Source organism: Pseudoliparis swirei, chromosome 24 (assembly GCF_029220125.1).
Source record: "Pseudoliparis swirei isolate HS2019 ecotype Mariana Trench chromosome 24, NWPU_hadal_v1, whole genome shotgun sequence".
In the NCBI taxonomy this organism is placed as follows: domain Eukaryota; kingdom Metazoa; phylum Chordata; class Actinopteri; order Perciformes; family Liparidae; genus Pseudoliparis; species Pseudoliparis swirei.
Genome location: NC_079411.1, coordinates 15,655,364 through 15,673,342, shown reverse-complemented (window position 1 = coordinate 15,673,342; position 17,979 = coordinate 15,655,364). Strand labels below are relative to the sequence as shown.

Below are 17,979 nucleotides of genomic sequence, written 5' to 3'. Positions count from 1 at the left end.
GAATTTGGTCCGATTCGCACTCGCTAGTCTATAGTATTTGCTCCCGTACAGTCTGAGGTTTCCACCGCTTGGAGTGCTGTCAGATATCACAACCTGGAGTTGTCTCGCTGTGGTTACTCTACCCGACGCCGCTGAAGCATGTTTTCAGCTCCGGGCCGACCCCTACTTAGTTAGCTCTGTGTAGCCGCTAATGAGAGCAACCCGGCGGCTACAGCCCGAACACGGAATGCCCCGGAGAAAGAACAACGGCCAGAGCCCGGCCAGAGTTCCCGACGGGTCGCCAGAGCCCGGAAGCCTCGGCCACAACGGGGGGTATCAACCACCGGCTCTGTTTGACGAAGCCATGGCGAACAACTTTCCAGCCAGCATCTCGCTCCCCAGCTCCGTCAAGGAGAACATCGTCAAAAGCATGCAGGAGATGTTCTCGCATCTGGACCTCGAAGTTATATATATTGTGCTGGCAGAATCCGATTTTAAAGGTGACGTTAGTACTAAACACATAATACAATTGTCCGGCCTGTTGTGTGCGTGTGTGACTCGTAGGAATGCTATTTAGTGTAGCTTGTTAGCTGTGTACTGATGACAGCATTTCACTGCACGAGATCGCTGTATCACAGAGGTCCCCCAGGTGTATTCTTATTATTATTGACAGTACCAACAGACATCGAAAACTGTACCTTGCCCCCCCCCCCCCCCCCTCCACGTGTGTGTGTGTGTGTGTATATATACACACACAACTCTATCTAAGATGGGTATATCTTTTATTTAGCTTAAATATATTGCAAAATATTTTTCATGAAAATAATATGTTCATTCTGCGCCATCTCACCGTCTTCATATATATATACATATTGTTTATGTATGTGTGTATATATATGTACAAAATCTTAAAAACATATTCATATTTGTTGTGTTTATAGCATTGCTGTGGTCAAACTTTTGTTCCTCCTTTTGCTTTGATGTATTGACACATTGGGTTTCTTTTTGTGTTCTAGTTGAACATGCAATGGACTCCTTCTTGGAGCTGTCTAAGGCTGCTGAGGTCGCAGGCCCCTCACCTTCCCATGTGTCCGGCTTTGAGCGCACTGCTGCGTCCCTGCTCAGCCCGTGCCGCTCTTCTGGACATGGAACAGACTCCTCCAGACCGTCCCTGCTGACCCCCTCTCCTCCCCTCACCAGTCCACTGACAGCGGAGCTGGACCTGCTCGTTGACCAGGAGCTACAGGCACTAACTGCTCGGCGAGGCGGTGAGGAAGAGCATCGCGGCAGCCAGTATTTATCCGTTGGTGTGTCCCTCTCTCCACTGCCGTTCCAGCCGCAGGTCCTCCCTGAGCTGCTTCAGGCCAGCCTGCAAACTGGATCTGGAGGGGCCTGGGGAGGGGGCCCGGTTGAGCATTTCTCTGGAACTTCTTCTCCGCTTGACCGGCTCAGCACTTGGGAAGACGACATCGATAAGCAGCAGCGGCAGCAGTCGACGGTGGATTTCACACACCTGATGGCCGAGTCGCCTGAAGACAAGCCGAAGCCTCCTCTAGACCTGGCACCCTCGGGGCGTCCCTCTGCCTTTCAGGCATATAAAAAGAAGCAAGACCCATTACACACTCTCTCAAGCGAGGCTGGGGTCGTGCCCTCTGAAGCGATGGTCGGTGGTGCGAGATCCAAGGTTAACACGTGGAATCAGGAGCCGCTTGGCCAGATGTCTTTTCCCTGGAACCTGCAGGCAAACATTTTCTCTCCTCGGGTCCACGGAAACCAGTGGCCGGCCTTCATTACCCCTGTTGCTCAGATGCCGTCGGCCTGGTCCTGCCAACCTAGACTTGCCCCTCCTTGGCCGAGTCAGGGCCCTGTCAGCCGAGCACCTCTCAGACCTGCTGCTACCATTCGGCAGTCCTGGACCCTGCCCGCCGCCCCGCATCCTCCCTTCCAGCACAACAGGCTACGTTTGGAAGGGAAGGTCCTTGTGCTGCTCCGCGGGGCTCCAGGATCTGGCAAGTCGACCTTGGCAAGGTAAGAATGTTGAAATACTTGCCAATGGAATAAGAAACAACTGGTAATGGACATTGCATAACAAAAATAACATTTAGTTTTTTAATGAGAAAAGATATCAAAGACACAACTTTTTATATATAAAAAGGTTCACCCTTGTTTTGTTGGCCTGAGGAGTTTGTGATTTTGAAACGTTATATTTAACCTACACAGCATTAGATGGTCAGCCACCCCTCACCACAGAGAGGGCCTTCGGGTCTTGACAGCAGGGACTCCTCGCTCTGCCAAGGTCGAGGCTGAAAGACTAAAGGTTATAAAGTTTTAAAGCTGGACTCCTAAAAAGTCTGAGAGGTCAAATGAGTGCAAATCTTTGGTTTTTTTTCTTTGGGTTTTTGTTGACTTTTTGTAACATTTACTCACAATACTTTGAAACTTGTGGTTTGAAAAGGGCAATTTACATCACGTGTGTTTGCTTGTGTTGAAAATGATAAGATCTTCCTCGTTGCCAATGTTTTAGTACTTAAAGTAATAATAAAAAAAGGTAGTTTAATGAAATCTCTCTCTCTGTTTGTATAGAGCCTTCTTAGAGCACAACCCAGGTGGAGTGAGACTCAGCACAGACAATTACTTCACTCGTCATGGAGTTTATCAGTTTGACCCCGCTGCTCTTGGGGAGGCCCATGAGTGGAACCACAAGCAAGGTAAGCAACGCACACAGTTCTGATAAGAAGTGATGCCGCAGCAGCAAGTCAAAATTATGTTGTTCATCAGTATAATTGATTGCCATTGTTTGCTTTTAAAGTGCTTTGTTTCTCTCATGCCAACCTTAATCCATAGCCAAGGAGGCGTTTGAGAGGGCCGCTAACCCCATCATCATTGACAATACCAACATGCAGGGCTGGGAGATGAAACCGTACGTGGCTCAGGTCAGTCAGCTTGTTCTGTATCAATTAAACATGGGAACTCGGAGGTCAAGTGGCTAACTAATTCGGCTGTATTGCTCCGTCCATCCCAATCATAATTGACATGTAAAACATGACTCCATAAATGGGTCAGGCTGCATCCTACACCGACTTCAGCTGGAGATGTCGGTTGAATGGCACTCGTGCCTTAAACATCTTTATGTATTAACAGTGGCAGAAGCATTTTGTTTCTAAATATCTTGGCGATATATTTGTGGATGTCGTACACGTGACTGTTATGAACTGTTCTAGGCACTGAAACATGAATACAAGGTGCTGTTCCGAGAGCCGGACACTTGGTGGAAGAACAAGCCCAGAGAACTGGGGAGGTGAGAGAAAGAGAGGAATTATTTTAAGATTTGTTTATAACGTAGAATGTCGACTCAATATTGTGTAAGTGTTGCACATGAAGAGCTGTTGGAGACTACTTGTAACCGTTTTGTTTGTCTCCATGTGCGTACCCAGACGCACCACACACGATGTACCAGTGGCAAAAATCCGACACATGCTCGATAACTATGAGCGCTTCGTCACGATTAAGTCCATCATGGGTTCGCGGATGCCTGAGATGAAACAGCGCCTCCTTCTGGAGGACAGCGGCTCGCAGTGAGTTTCACAGACGAATGTCTTATTTAGCGTTCGTTTGTACTTCTGGTTTAAAAAAAACAAAGCAAGACGATGATGACCAAAAAACCAAGATGGCGACGCCTGAACTTGAGGCTTAAAAAAACATCAGTCCACAAACAAATGGGTGTGGTCATGATGACTACGCCCCTTTACTTATGTACGGTCTACGGTCAGGACGTCTGCTTTGCATCACATTGCGTGTGCACGAAGAAGACCCAGTCGTGAATCACACTCCCTGGAGAAGCATGTAATAAATGCTAATTAAAAACTGTAATACAAAATTGTTTTTAGAAACATTAAAAATGATTATTCTGTTTTTTGTTTTATAAATGTAAAGCATAATAAATATTACCTGTGTAAAAACATTTTGGGTCGAGATAAAAAAAATCATAAATGAATATCATCATTGGGCGATTGTGCTCCCATCAGAAGTTATCTTACGTATCTCTCCTGTTTTCTACAGACTTGTGATTTCTAAAACACCTGGTCCTGACCTGGTCGGGCCACCTGGGTTGGGTGAGGGATGTAAGAAATCCCGCCCTCAGCTGTACTCCTCCCTCCCCGACGTGTCATCTTTTGGTCGTTGTATTGAAGTGGGAATGCCGGAAGATGGCGGCCACAAATCCACGGAGTCCCTCAATTTCCAACCCACTGGAACTCTCACGCAAAACCCTGCAATGCCCGACGGGGTGGATGACATGGATTTGGGCGAATTAGATTCTGAGTTAGACGCCCACTTGGAGCTGAATTTTCCAATAGGAGGTCAGGGAATCCCAGACTGTATTGTCGAGTCAGTGATGAGTGAAGATCCTCGCGGGGAAGAGCTGCCTGTGGATTTCTCTGAATTCATTGCACAAAGAGTGCAGAGAATGAGGCCAAGCAGGAGGTCTTGTTTTGACAGGTCGGAGCCTGCAGATCTGGTGAAAGACACAAACCAATCAGACAGCCAGGCTCAGGAGGCGAGGGATGGAGGAGAGGAGGGAAGGCCTCGGATGTTGGATTTTGCAGTAGATTGGCCTTGCGGAGCGTCCCTTGAGCAGCGGCAGGTGAGCAGAAGAGAAGGGCATAAAGACGGAAACGGGAAGGAAGATGAAGGCGAGCGTCCTGAGGCTGACAGAAGTACAGCGAAGCTGCAAGCGAGACCCGATGTGACGGAGTTCCAGAAGCTTCTTGATCTCATTCAGACGGGGGCCGCCGACATACGGAAGGAATCTTCCTGTTCATCCTCGCTTTCCCAGGGCTCTGGGAAGGAACTGGAGAAAGAAGAAGAGGTGGAGGTGGCGGTTAACAGCAGCAGAGGGGAGTTGCCCGACTGTGTGTTGGACTGGAAGGTGGCTGACTGTCAGGTCAGAGAATCGAGAATTGACCGCTGGGAGGAAATTGCAAGGGGAAAGGAAGCCAGACACACCACAGGAGGCCAGGATCATGTGTTAGAGATCGGCAGAGAATCTGTGGATTTGAAATTGATCGTCCCAGTGAATCCCATTTCAGCTCTTACTGCTGATCCGCTAGTCATCTCTGAAGCTGTGGAGGCAAATGTGTGTGATGGCGTGGGAGGCCACAATGTCGAAGGTGATGTTGGCGCAAGGCCAGCCTCTCTTCACACTGATACGGAGAGGACAGAGGATGGCAGAGAGACTAAAGCTGATGGGAGTCTCATTATCGAGGCCGGCCAGAGTCCTGCGTGGGAGGGCTCTGTGGAGGCCGAAAACAGTGCATTGAGTGGAGGCAGTCAGGAGAGAAAGCAGCGTCATGGTCGTAGATCGGGCAAACAGTGCAAACTGGCGCTCACCTTCACTCAAAACTGCACTGCTCCCTCACAGAGTTCTCTCGAATGTCCCAATAGCGCCGCTCAAAGTGTGACCAGCATTCAGAATAGCACCAACACGGAACCTGACCGTGGCCTTAAACCTGACCTTGACTTGTCCAGATCCGACGCTCGCCCGCAGCCTCCATCCTCGCTTCCCCTGGCAGACACAGGCAGACCCACCCAGACGGATCCTCAAGACTTTGCCCTTCTCTGGCGTCTAAATCGGCGAGGCCACCCCGCCACGCAGGGCATCGCAGTGCTGTACGGCGACTCCTCCCGCTTTGTGCCGGAGCTGTCCTCTGCAGTCTCCGCGGCAGTGGCAGTTCACCCGTCCACACACAGGGAGGTGCCCTACCACGTGGCGCATGAGAAGGGCACGCAGGTAGAGGAGAAGGAGCTCGGAGCAACTCAAGACCGCCTGGAGAGCCTGCGCATCCTCAGCCGCCATTTCAAACTGGTTAGTTTTGATACGCTGGAAGATCTGTACGAGAAATGCCACCAGGACCTCGAGTGGACGACCAACGTGCTGCTGGACTCTGGAGAGAGGTTCTTCAGAGAGGAGGATGGGGAGGAGGAGGAGGAGGGGGGGGAGGAGGACGCTGGAGGTGAGCGGAACACGTCCAGTCTGTGTGGAGCTTTAGAAACACCTGAAGGGACCAGTTTACATCCTAATGTCCCAGTTGAGCATTGCCCCGAAGGTTGGCCACAGAGAGAACCGGCTGGGTTTGAGGAGGTGTCTCTGCAGTCTGCAGTCAGTGAGTCAGATGAGAGCGCTGGCAATACCGACGCGCAAATGTTTGGAGGTGCCGCTGTTCCAGTTAGAAACCAAGATCCTCCTGATGCAAACGCATCTCAAGGGCATCTGAGTGCAGCTCCCCCAGAAAGCTTTGCTTGGGTTGGAAGCTTCGATGATGCCGTGGTAATTGAAGAGTCCAGAGTTGAGATGGAGGAGGAGATCGCCAGCATCGACGAGGTCCACCGGCTGCTGCAGGCCGAGCTGGAGGAGATGGAGAGGGATCAAAAGGAGGAGGAGGAGAAGTGGGCCGGAAAGAGGCATGCGGAGGAGAGGATGAGCCAACACCTGGACATCCAGAGTGTGGAGCTGAAACTACCCACTGAAGTGGCACTGCAGCTAATTGAACTGTTCGGCCCCGTCGGAACAGACCCAGGTAACCAACACACAGGAGTCACACTAAGGAATATTCATTTCAAACGCATCTAATACTCTAATAAACTCTCCGGTCCACAATATTCAGGTGCATGCTCGGCTGATGAGTATGCAGTGCAGATGGATCTGAGCCTGGCCAAACTGCTCCACCAGAAGTGGAAGGAAACTGTTCAGGTGAGCTCCTTAAAGTGACTAGAATCAATATGTTTGTGATAGTTATAAACCTCGACTGATACGACTAGGGCTGCAACTAACGATTATTTTGATAATCGATTAATCGGTTGATTATTCTATCGATTAATCGGATAAAAAAACAAAAAAACTTTAATTTTCAACCCTTTATTCAAAACAGGGTCCGTACGGTCATGGACAACCTGGAAAAGTCATGGAATTTTTAAATGGCTATTAGTAGGCCTAGAAAAGTAATTGAAAAAAATAAAATCCCAAAATATTTGGAAAAGTAATGCAAATGTGTTTTATTCAAATTTTACTTTACACGGTATATATACGGTATGCTTTGGAATTCTCATTGTTAGTTTAAATACTACATCTTCTCACTTTGTCACGTAGACAGAGTTTTCACAAAATGTTTAATCATGGAAATTTGGTTTAAAGTCATGGAAAGGTCCTGGAGACCCACTGGTCACCATGGTGATGAACCTGTTCACTGGTCAGCATGTGGATGAACCGTCACTAACAGACTGACAGCTTTCCTCTCCTGAGCAGTGGTCCCCATGTGGCCCCGCCCCCTGAACAATATCAGAGACGCGTTCCGATTTATTATTTTTTTCACCTGGCCCGCTGCCGTTGAGATTGCAGTGAGACGCAGAAAAAATGTGAAGTGGTGCTCTTCGCAATAAAACATCTTTGATGGACTGTCGCGTCTTGGCCAATCAGCGTTCAGATGTCCACAGCGTTTGGGAAGTTAGGTTAGCTTGAATGTTAGTCCGCTACATCTGCTGCCGTCACGTTGCACGGTGTATCGATACTAACAAAGTACCCGTACGTTAAAAACGATGTGATTTAGCATATTTTTAGTCTCGATACTTCATTAAAAGAGCGATCAGAGCGCACGCGCTGTTCCGCTCCGTCAAATGTTGTCTGCACGCGCAGCGCTCACAGCGAGTCGTGGCTTATCTCCGTTGCCTTTCTCCATGGAAAAATATTTTCCGCTATCCGCCACGGAATAAATAACCACGTTTTCTACGTTATACTCTTGTGGAAATGCCACACACGTCGTGACATGTAGCGCCCTGGTGTCTGGGTTCATGACGTCACCCGGAGACGCACTCAGCTCCGTGAATGTCTCCGACGACGTGAATGACTTCCGCATCCAGCGCCACGTGAGCAGCAGCAGCCAATTAGATTCATCAATAGAGGAGCAGCTTAGCGCTGATTGGCTCTAACAACGCAGCATTATGCTCTCTGCTCTCCCTCCGCTGCGCTCTTGTTTCCCCAGCGCCGCTCTGCGCTCAACTCAACTTTTTTTATACTCCGTGATTTATTGAGCACCGTAATAATCGCGCGACACAACGTATCGATAATGAAATTCGTTGCCAACTATTTTAATAATCGATTTTTATCGATTTTATCGATTCGTTGTTGCAGCCCTAGACACGACCATGATCTACTGCAAGTGAGTTTTCTATTGTTCGTTTGACTGAATGCTGTTTTACAGGAAAAGCAAAGACAAGCAACTCTTTCCTTTCACTTGCTTCAGGAGAGTAAGTACACACACACACACACTTAGACACAAACACTTGGACACTAACTTAAAGGTGCAGTGTGTGTGTAGCGTTTAGCGGTATCTAGTGGCTCTGTGAAGAGATACGGATAGCTCATTTTAAAGGTACGTACACACCAAAAGCGACGCGATTTTTTCGCTTGACCGAATCCCATAAAAAGTCAACGTACAGACGCGTGTGGCTGTGATCGATGCAACATTTTTCCGGGCGACGCAATGTGGGCGATGCATTTACAGCGGCGCGTTTTGAGCGGCGCAAATTTTCGCCCCTTGTTGAAACATTTCAACTTTGAGGCGATCGTTTCGCAACTCGGGCCAATCAGCTCTTGAGTTTCTCCGCGCGTCATCGCTGTCCCGCCGCTGTTTAATCGGAACAAGAAGGATCATAATGTTATGAACACAATAACAGCGTTTAGATGTTCCGCTCTGGTAGCGCTAGAAGCGGAAGTCTTTCAGACGTAACAGTAACTTCATCGGTGAAAGTGACCGAGCTGTGTGAGTCTACGGGTGATGTCATGAACCCAAACACGAGGGCGTTAGTGTGTGGGATGTCCACGACAAATATAAAGCAGAACTAGTGGTTAGTTCTTCCGTGGTGGATGAAGAAAATGATCACGTTTTCGCCACGGAGATAAGCCCCGCCCCTCACGGAGCGCCGCAACGCTCATGACGCGAACACGGCAAATGGTCGAGCGAGTAAACTCACGCAATTTGGGCGACGCGACTAATCGCGTCACTTTTGGTGTGAACGCACCTTAAGGTAACAATGACACAGCCATTCTTATCGTCAGGGGATTATACTCTTATGAAAACAAACTTATACACATCATTATTATCATAATAAATCCTCCATCATCATACCAGTCCCCAAAAAACCAGACACACCCACCTTAAATGACTTCAGGCCAGTGGCACTCACACCAGTCGCCATGAAGTGCCTAGAAAAACTGGTCCTCACCCACATCAACCACACGGTCCCGGACAATGTCGACCCCCTCCAGTTTGCCTACCGCCCCAACCGATCAGTGGATGACGCGGTAGCAATAGCTCTACACCACACTCTGCAACACCTGGAAAGCCGCAGAACGTATGCCAGAATGCTTTTCCTGGACTATAGTTCTGCCTTTAATACCATCCGCCCGGGAAAACTAATCAAGAAGCTGACAGACCTCGGCGTCCCAACTCCCACCTGCAACTGGATTCTGGACTTTCTGACAGAAAGACCCCAGGTGGTGAAAATGGGAGGACGGGTGTCCACCGAGCTCACAGTCAGCACAGGATCCCCACAGGGCTGCTGCCTGAGCCCCAAACTATTCACCCTGTACACCCATGACTGCACCTCCACCCAGGGCAACACCATCCTCATCAAATACGCCGATGACACCACCGTCCTGGGGCTCATCAAGGGGAGCGGGGATGAGTCGGGCTACAGGACCCTGGTGAACAACATCCTGGTCTATGGAGAGGAGAACGACCTCATCCTCAACACAAACAAGACCAAGGAAATAATACTGGACTTCAGGAAGAACCCTCCCCCTCTACAGCCTCTCATCATCAAAGGGACTGAGGTGGAGAGGGCTGACGGGTACAGATTCCTGGGAATGCAGGTGACATCTGACCTGAGCTGGACTCTTCACACCACAGCCACGGTGAAAAAGGCCCAGAAAAGGCTTTATTTCATCAGGATGCTCAGGAAAGCTGGTCTGAACCATCGCCCTCTCACCCAGGCCTATAGAGGACTGATAGAGAGCATCCTCACCGCAGGCATCACTGTGTGGTATGGAAACACCACCCAGGCAGAGAGGAAGGCTCTGCAAAGAGTCATAAGGACCGCGGAGAGGATCACAGGGACACAACTTCCGTCCATGGACTCTATGTATGTGCAGCGCTGTCGGAAAAGAGCAGAGGGAATCATTGGAGACTCACTTCATCCAGCTCACTCTCTGCTCAGACACAAACACTGCACATACAACCTGAGACACAGAGCGGACAGCATCGTCACCCACAGGACACGCTTCTTCAACAGCTTCTTCCCTGCCACAGTCAGACTGATGGCACAACACAGCTACTGAGAAAGAGGCACTCCTTGAAACTGTGAAAAATGTGCAACACTACAATCAGTGCAATAGCCCCACACAACCTTCCCCCAACATCTGAACATGTGCAATATCCCCATATCACTGTCCCCTCCCCCTCCTTCTTTCCTTTTACAAGCCAGGTACAGCACTAGCCTACTTACATACTTATTACTGTTTATACTGTAAATATTGCATACATACACATTACCACACTATGTACAGTGTGTTTTTTGTACGGTGTTTTTTGAGATATGTTTCATATTTCTATTATTAGTTGGAATGCTTCAGCAGTCCAACTCTTGTTCTTGTCATCTTTATTAAACTTCTTCATCTTCTTCTATTTCTTCCGTACCTTTTTTGTCCCTCTTCTTCTCCTTCATATATTCAGCTATTTAAACAATTCAAATATTAAAAAATTCAGCTTCTTCAGGAATAGAGTGGAATGACTCTTCATATTTCAAATGTTTGTATATTTAAATACTTTTATATTCTTTTGAATTCATCAGTTCCTATGGAGAAAATATTCAACTTTAAAAAGCTTACAGTATCTTCATATTCTCAGCAAAGTCAGCTATTTAATTTTTCTTATGTTCAGATAGCCTTCAGCTATTATTGTATATTTTTTATCTTTTCAAATTTTCAAATTATTAATTTTTTTATGGAATAAATAATGAATGGGATCCAATGGGGGAAATCTTCAAATCCGCTTCAACTTGTTCAAATTTAAAAGCTTACAATATCGGCAAACATTCAGCTAAAGAAACAATTCTACCTTTAAAATGTTGACAGAAGTGTTAGCTATAACTTTATAATTCATCTTCTTTTGATAACTCTTATTGTTACTATTTTAGTTTTATGTGTTTTTCCGCTCCTCTTGGACTTTACAATGGGTGTGTGTGGGACCTTAGAGCTGTGACGTCATCGCTAGAGGGGACAGCTGCGTCAGGATCAAGCGGAAATTATTTTTGTATATCGTCACTACGACCACAATTATTACTCTTTAGGCATAATTTTTTGATAAAGTAGTAGGGAATCTTGTGCTTGTCGTAGACATGTGACTATGGAATCCAACAGTTTCCCAGATTTTTCTAGAGAAGCCTTAAAGAGGGAGGAAGTCCACCTTTCTCCTCAGTCATCTCCATTGAAAACCTGACGACATTTTTACTTTTTTGAAGCAAGCAGGAACATTTTCTGAACTGCGATTAAACTCTTATTTCTAAACCTAAAAAATATTTAAGGACATGTAAACGTTCACACATGCCTTGAGCATCTCCTAATGTAGACGTCTTTAGGATCAGATTTATGGTTCTCTCTCAAATCCAAATGTTCTGCCAGGTTGCTTTCAACAGAATCTGAGCTGTCTGTCTCTCAGTCACACAGGTGTTTCACGTTAGGCTAATCAGTGGCGGATCTCACACACAGTCTTGTTTATCATACATTTTGAACCCCCCACACAGACTAACGTTTGTGCGCGCGCGTGTGGCCGCGCGCTCGCGCGTGTGTCTATATATGGAGAGATATTAGAAGAGAACAAGCATTAGAGTTTCTCAGGTCTCATTTAACCCACAAAAATATCAAACATATCGGCGCGTTCGGCTCAATCTTTCCTCTCTATTGATTCTACCATGTTGGTGATTTGATCATGTTTTTTTTGACAGGGTTTAACAAATGCTTTGTAGACAATCCACTCAGTGTTTAGATCTCGTCTATCCTTCACCCTGGATTCTCCCTCTCTTTTTTCATTTATTTTTCTCCTGTCTCAATTTATTTAGTTATTTTTCTCTCTGGTTCTCATGTCTGACTTTCCCCCCTCTCTCTTATTTCTTGGTTTGTGATTCATATCTTTGAATATTTAGAAAATAAAGTTTTGCTTATCTTTTCCAGTTATACATTTCCACCCAATATGTTTGTGCTTCAACATTTTCAGCAGGAAGTTTTCCTTTTTGATATGTTCAGATGTTTAAGCTATGTTCAGCCTATTATCTGTTGGCAGCTATTTTAAGCTATGTTCAGCTTTAAACATTTTTTTATTTCAGCTAAATTCAGACATTTTCAATTATTCATTTCATATTTCAGCTATTTCCAGACATTTTCAGTTATTCATTTCATATTTCAGTTATTTTCAGCTAAATTCAGATATTTTCAGTTATTCATTTAATATTTCAGCTATTTCCAGGTATTTTCAGTTATTCATTTAATATTTCAGCTATTTCCAGATATTTTCACTTATTCATTTCATATTTCAGCTATTTCCAGATATTTTCAGTTATTCATTTCATATTTCAGCTATTTCCAGACATTTTCACTTATTCATTTCACATTTCAGCTATTTCCAGACATTTTCAGTTATTCATTTCATATTTCAGCTATCTTCAGCTATTTTCAGCTTTAAAAAAAAGATATTTCAGCTAATTTCAGACATTTCCAGCTATTTCCAGACATTTTCAGTTAATCATTTCATATTTCAGCTATGTTCAACATTTTCAGTTATTCATTTCATATTTCAGCTATTTTCAGACATTTTCAGTTATTCATTTCATATTTCAGCTATTTTCAAACCTTTTTCAGCAATTTTGTTTTTATTTTTCAGCTTCAAGCTTTCAAATGTTAGCATTCCAACGCATTTTCAGAAGGAAATGCATTTTCTAGTTGTTACTGTTACTGTTATTATAGTGTGTTTTGTACCTCTTGACTCGGAGAACCCTGCAAAAATAATTCCGATGTGTCTGGACTGCTGGTCTAGGCACAGATGGCAAATAAAAAACCTTAAACCTTAAACCTTATAATTGCTGTTAGATCCCCCTAAATGAGACAAACTGTTCCTTTTGAAATCCATGGTGTTCCTTTAACCCTTGTGTTGCCTTCGGGTCATTTTGACCCGATTCAATATTTAATGTCGGTGTTCTTTCGGGAGTCAACAAACAAACATAAAGTACCTCACACTTAAACTTGGAAAACAATATTAATTCTAATAATTTTCTGGAGATTTTAATAGCTGGGGTCATATTGACCTCAAGGGTAAAATATGTTAGTAAATATAAAGGTAACAGGAGGGTGAAACATTGAATCGGGTCAAATTGACCCGAAGGCAACACAAGGGTTAACACCCATGGAGCATCGTTCAATGTTACTGGCAGCATACCTTTGGCTCAGTATGTATCAATACTGTGTGTGTGTTTTCAGACATCACATTTAGTTTCCGAACCCTTTGTGAATGACTGTAGGTTCTGCCCACTGGGGTGAGTCACACGGCGCTCGACCCGGATCCCGAGATCGGACACAGCCAGCAAGTTTGCCGATGAGCGCAGAGGGTCGCACGTCTCCGGACAACCAACCGGTGGCTCGCGGTCGGATGCCGTTCATGGACCACTGGAACATGCCGCACCCCCACGTGTCTCTCAGGGACATCATCAAAGAGGAGCAGGCTTTGCAGAAGAATGTGGAAAAGGTAATTATCCAGACATCTCCCTTTTCCCTCCTCCATCTCTGTGCCGACACACGTCCTCATCTCCCTTTCCAACCCTCCTTTCTCTCAGTCTCAAAGTCGTGCAGATTTGGACCGCCGCGATGGAGCCACCCTGTTGAAGGAGAACCAGCTGTTCTCCCTCTTCCCCACCATTGACAGGCATTTCCTCCAGGACATCTTCCGAAACAACAAGTGAGAAGTGTATTCACTTAAATTAAGTCAACAGAGACTTTGATACTTGATGATACAAACAAGCAATTTTATTCAGTTTCCTATCACAATCAAAAACGCATGTGTCTGTGTTTCTCTTTGCGTAGCTACAACATGACCCAGACGGAGCTGTTTCTCCGCTCTCTGCTGGAGGAGGAGGAGCCAGTCAAGACCGTGGTCGCCCCAGAGGCTCCTCTCTCCGACCACCTCAGAGCAGCCAGCAAGGAGAGGGAGAAGGTATGTGTAAACACACGTATATATATATATATGATGTAGTCTCGTGTACGACGTCTCTCTTGACCGCTGTATCTTTGTTTAGTTCCCTCGCCGTTCTCTTTTCGCATCTATTTGTCATCTTTAGTTGCTGTTTTTGGAATAACGACGTATGTGATGCATATAGCAAGAGTTCATCTACACTACATCACAAAAGTATTTTTATTTATGTAAAGCATGACTCCATTATATATTGTACTGCCTTATTTCACAGTTCAGTGTTTCCGTTGTATACAAAGCTTATTTATTATTTTTTATTTGTCAGAGGCAGAAGCTCCCGGAGTCGGCCGTACCCGACTATCAGGATACGGAGGATCCAGAGTACGAGGACTTCAGGGCCGAGGCCACACAACAGAAGGCCCGACAGCTCGAGTGTTTCTCCAAGGCGGCCGAGGCCTACAAGCAAGGTCGCAAAGAAGTGGCGTCGTTTTATGCGCAGCAGGTGAGAAGTTTGAACGTCTTTGTTTTCATTTCACCTGTGAGCCCCTGTTTTTCTGTTTTTCTTCAATACGTTTGGGCACTGGGGAGGGCAAGTATACTGTATGAGCTCGAAACTTTATCACCTCGTATTTTTTTTTTTTTTTGAAGGTTCATCTCTCTTTTTAAAAATAAATAAACGAGTCTACGTTCATGGTGAACAAGTTTGCATCACCTCTGTTATAGGGGCACCTGCACGGCCAGCGGATGCATGAGGCCAATCACCGCGCGGCAGTCCAGATCTTTGAGCGGGTCAACTCCTCGCTGCTGCCGAGCAACATCCTAGACCTCCATGGGCTGCATGTGGATGAGGCCTTGCAGCATCTGGCCCAGGTCTTACAGGACAAAACCACAGGTAATGAGCACTACACCGTGCTGCATGCCCTCTGTTGACTATCAGCCAAATCAGGGTAGTTAAGACTGTTCTGAGGGAATCAATCCAGAGAGGAGTAGTCATTTTCTCAGAGACTTCTATACACTCATACTTCTTTTTGCAAACAGGAGTCGCCCCCTGATGGTTCACACAGAGAATGCAGGTTTAAGACACTTCAGCATTGGCTTCACTTTTCAGAACTGGAGCCTCCAGTGTGGAGGTTGCCGCCTTGTGTACATGCTTACTTCAATTTGGGAAGGCCTGAGCTGTGGGAAAAAAAGAAATACAATAACAATCACACAGAGCATTAAATAAATCCTGTTGGATTGTGGGTACGGGTCTAAATGTGACTCTTGCTTAAACAGGTTTAGAGTAGATTTTGTTACAATGACGCTGTTGCATGGTGCACATCGAAATCCTGTGAGGGATCAGAACATCTCCTGAGTTAACGTGACTGTTCGTCTCCGACCTGTTCCTCTGTAGACTGTGAGCAGGGTCTGTGTCGACCTCAGCTCTCTGTCATCACAGGAAGAGGGAACCACAGCCAGGGCGGCGTAGCCCGCATCCGCCCCGCCGTTATAGACTACCTCACCAACAAACACTATAGGTATGCTCACACTCACACTCTCACACTTATGCACAACATGTACATTGTCACCCAATTTTTCTCCTATCTTCATCTCTCAGGTTCACTGAGCCAAAGCCAGGTCTCGTGTTGGTCTCTTTGAAGTGAGAAGAACCTGGTTTACCCGAGTCGAGCTAAAGCTGCTATGGAGGACGACACACACACACACACACTCACACTCTACTTCCGCAATGCCACATACTCCAGTATATACAGTATGGTACACACTCATCCTGTCTCTTTTTTTATCCAGCAGTTGTGTAATTCACTCTTTTTAAATTGAGGGGCATTTTAGTTAAAATGTAGGTCCTTTTTTTCATCGTGTTTATGAAGGATAAATCCGTAAGCATGAAACACAAACTATTATTAATTTTCTTTTGCAACTGCGAAGCAAGACTGTATATACATTTTAATTTTAAAAGGTTTTATAGCGTGACATGATGTTTTATCTACATTTTAAAGAATGATTCAAAAAAAAGAAAACGCAGTGTTTTTTTTAAGGCTTCTTGTTGAAACGAGATGTTAATTCATCTTTTTTACATTTATGGACAAGGAGTCATGTTTGAGACATAAGGTCATTTTAGGATTTTAGTAAATCTTTGAATGGATCATGATCGCGTGCTCTCTGCTTGGAGGCTGCGTGCTTTCTAGGGATTTAAGTGATGCGGCATCGGGTTTTTAAATGCATTTTTAAGCATTTTACTTCCCAATACTACTCTTAATGCAACTTACCATGAAACCAGATGCTGAGTAGGAGGAGAGTTTGTTTTTGTTCTCTCTTTGTTGTCCGGTTACAGCGTGTCTCTCTTAGACAGGATGTGAGCCAGATGATCAAAAGGCCAATAAACAGGTTGCACACACTGCTCTGTGAGTTCCGCCGCAATCCGCCTCAGCAACATACGGCAACTGTTCATTCACTTAGTACTAATATATTGATGTTCAAACTCAGGTAAATGATTCCACATTGTTAGGTTTTCTCTCTCGGGGCCAGACGATCGCCTCCAGACTGTTCTTGGGGGTTTTCTTTTTGCTTTGATTTTTTACCCACTGTGCCAAATCCTTTACTCCTCAGGTTTCTACACTACTGTTGTAGGTGTAAAACAGCTCCTGTATGAAATATTTTTTATATAACGGTGCATTGACAATGTTGAGTGTACATAATTGTATTGAACACAAATTGTATTTTTCTATTCATTTGTTAAAAGATTTTACATGGAATATTGTATTGTGGTATAAACTTTGTTTACAGTTTAAGACTTGTTTATGTCAATGGATATGTCATAGTGGAAAACATAACCTTGTTTGTACAAAACAAACAATAACAAAACCTGTTTTAGTTATTTTATCAAAAGACCAGCCAGTTTGGGAGTGACATGACGTATTTGGTGCCTTTTCTATAAAGTGGAAGTGATGCTGATTTACAAAGATGTTTTCTACAAGTCAATACAAAGTGCTTGTGTTCTACAAATGATAACTATTGTTTCATAGCGTCCCCAACATATAGACCGTAGTGTAAAAGAATATTTCAAAACAAAAGTCTCACTGGGACAAAAATAAATAATCCTCGAGGCAGATTTTTTTTCATTTCAGTTTATTTTGTACAGCCCAAAATCACAAATTACAATCTGTAGACATACATGCCTTATGTTTACAGATGGTAATTTGTCCTGTCCAAGGACCTCACATCGGATCAGGAAAAACTCCCAAGAAACCCCAAAAGAAAGGGAAGGGAACCTTCAGCAGAGCAACAGGAGGATCCCTCTCCCCGATGGACAGAATCAATAGATGTCATGTGACCAGATGAACAACACATTCAATGACTTATGCACATTTCAATACAAAAAGACTTGTGTTTATGGCACAGACTGACGTTTAGTCATTTAGGTGGTAGTAGAATATGAGCAAGGCCCGGGGTGGGTAATCGGGAGAATCGGGAGAGTTCCCGGTGGGCCGCTTCACTTCTGGGCCGGTCGAGAATTTTATTTGTTTACATTTGTCAGGTTAGTCCATCTTCTCTTAAAGTGGGCTACACACGTTCCGCATTCTGACACCGCAGCCTCTGCATGGGTTGTACCATGCGAGGAAGTTCACCCCTCCCAAATAATAGAGTTGGTTCAGTCCATTATGGAACTCAACCAACTCAGTTTGGGAGAGGAGAACTTCACCCCTCCAAAATAGAG

The 17,979-nt window shown here is 45.3% G+C and overlaps 1 protein-coding gene across 2 annotated transcripts; it reads left to right on the top strand.

Annotated features, from left to right (window-relative positions):
* Positions 1 to 4: 4 nt before the first annotated feature.
* On the top strand, positions 5 to 17,053 carry n4bp2 (NEDD4 binding protein 2). 2 transcript variants are annotated; one of them, XM_056409469.1, is made up of 16 exons: positions 5 to 479; positions 996 to 2,007; positions 2,563 to 2,687; positions 2,824 to 2,912; positions 3,201 to 3,277; positions 3,414 to 3,554; positions 4,039 to 6,554; positions 6,642 to 6,727; positions 8,232 to 8,277; positions 13,600 to 13,823; positions 13,912 to 14,033; positions 14,159 to 14,288; positions 14,590 to 14,766; positions 14,988 to 15,156; positions 15,658 to 15,781; positions 15,862 to 17,053. In XM_056409469.1, the coding sequence occupies exons 1-16, from the start codon at positions 191 to 193 to the stop codon at positions 15,905 to 15,907; spliced, it is 5,373 nt and encodes a 1,790-aa protein (XP_056265444.1). In that variant the 5' UTR covers positions 5 to 190; the 3' UTR covers positions 15,908 to 17,053. The 2 variants fall into 2 exon arrangements, with proteins under 2 accessions (XP_056265444.1, XP_056265445.1); XM_056409470.1 differs by lacking the exons at positions 13,600 to 13,823; positions 13,912 to 14,033; positions 14,159 to 14,288; ... (2 more) ...; positions 15,658 to 15,781; positions 15,862 to 17,053 and adding an exon at positions 9,647 to 13,153.
* Positions 17,054 to 17,979: the final 926 nt, after the last annotated feature.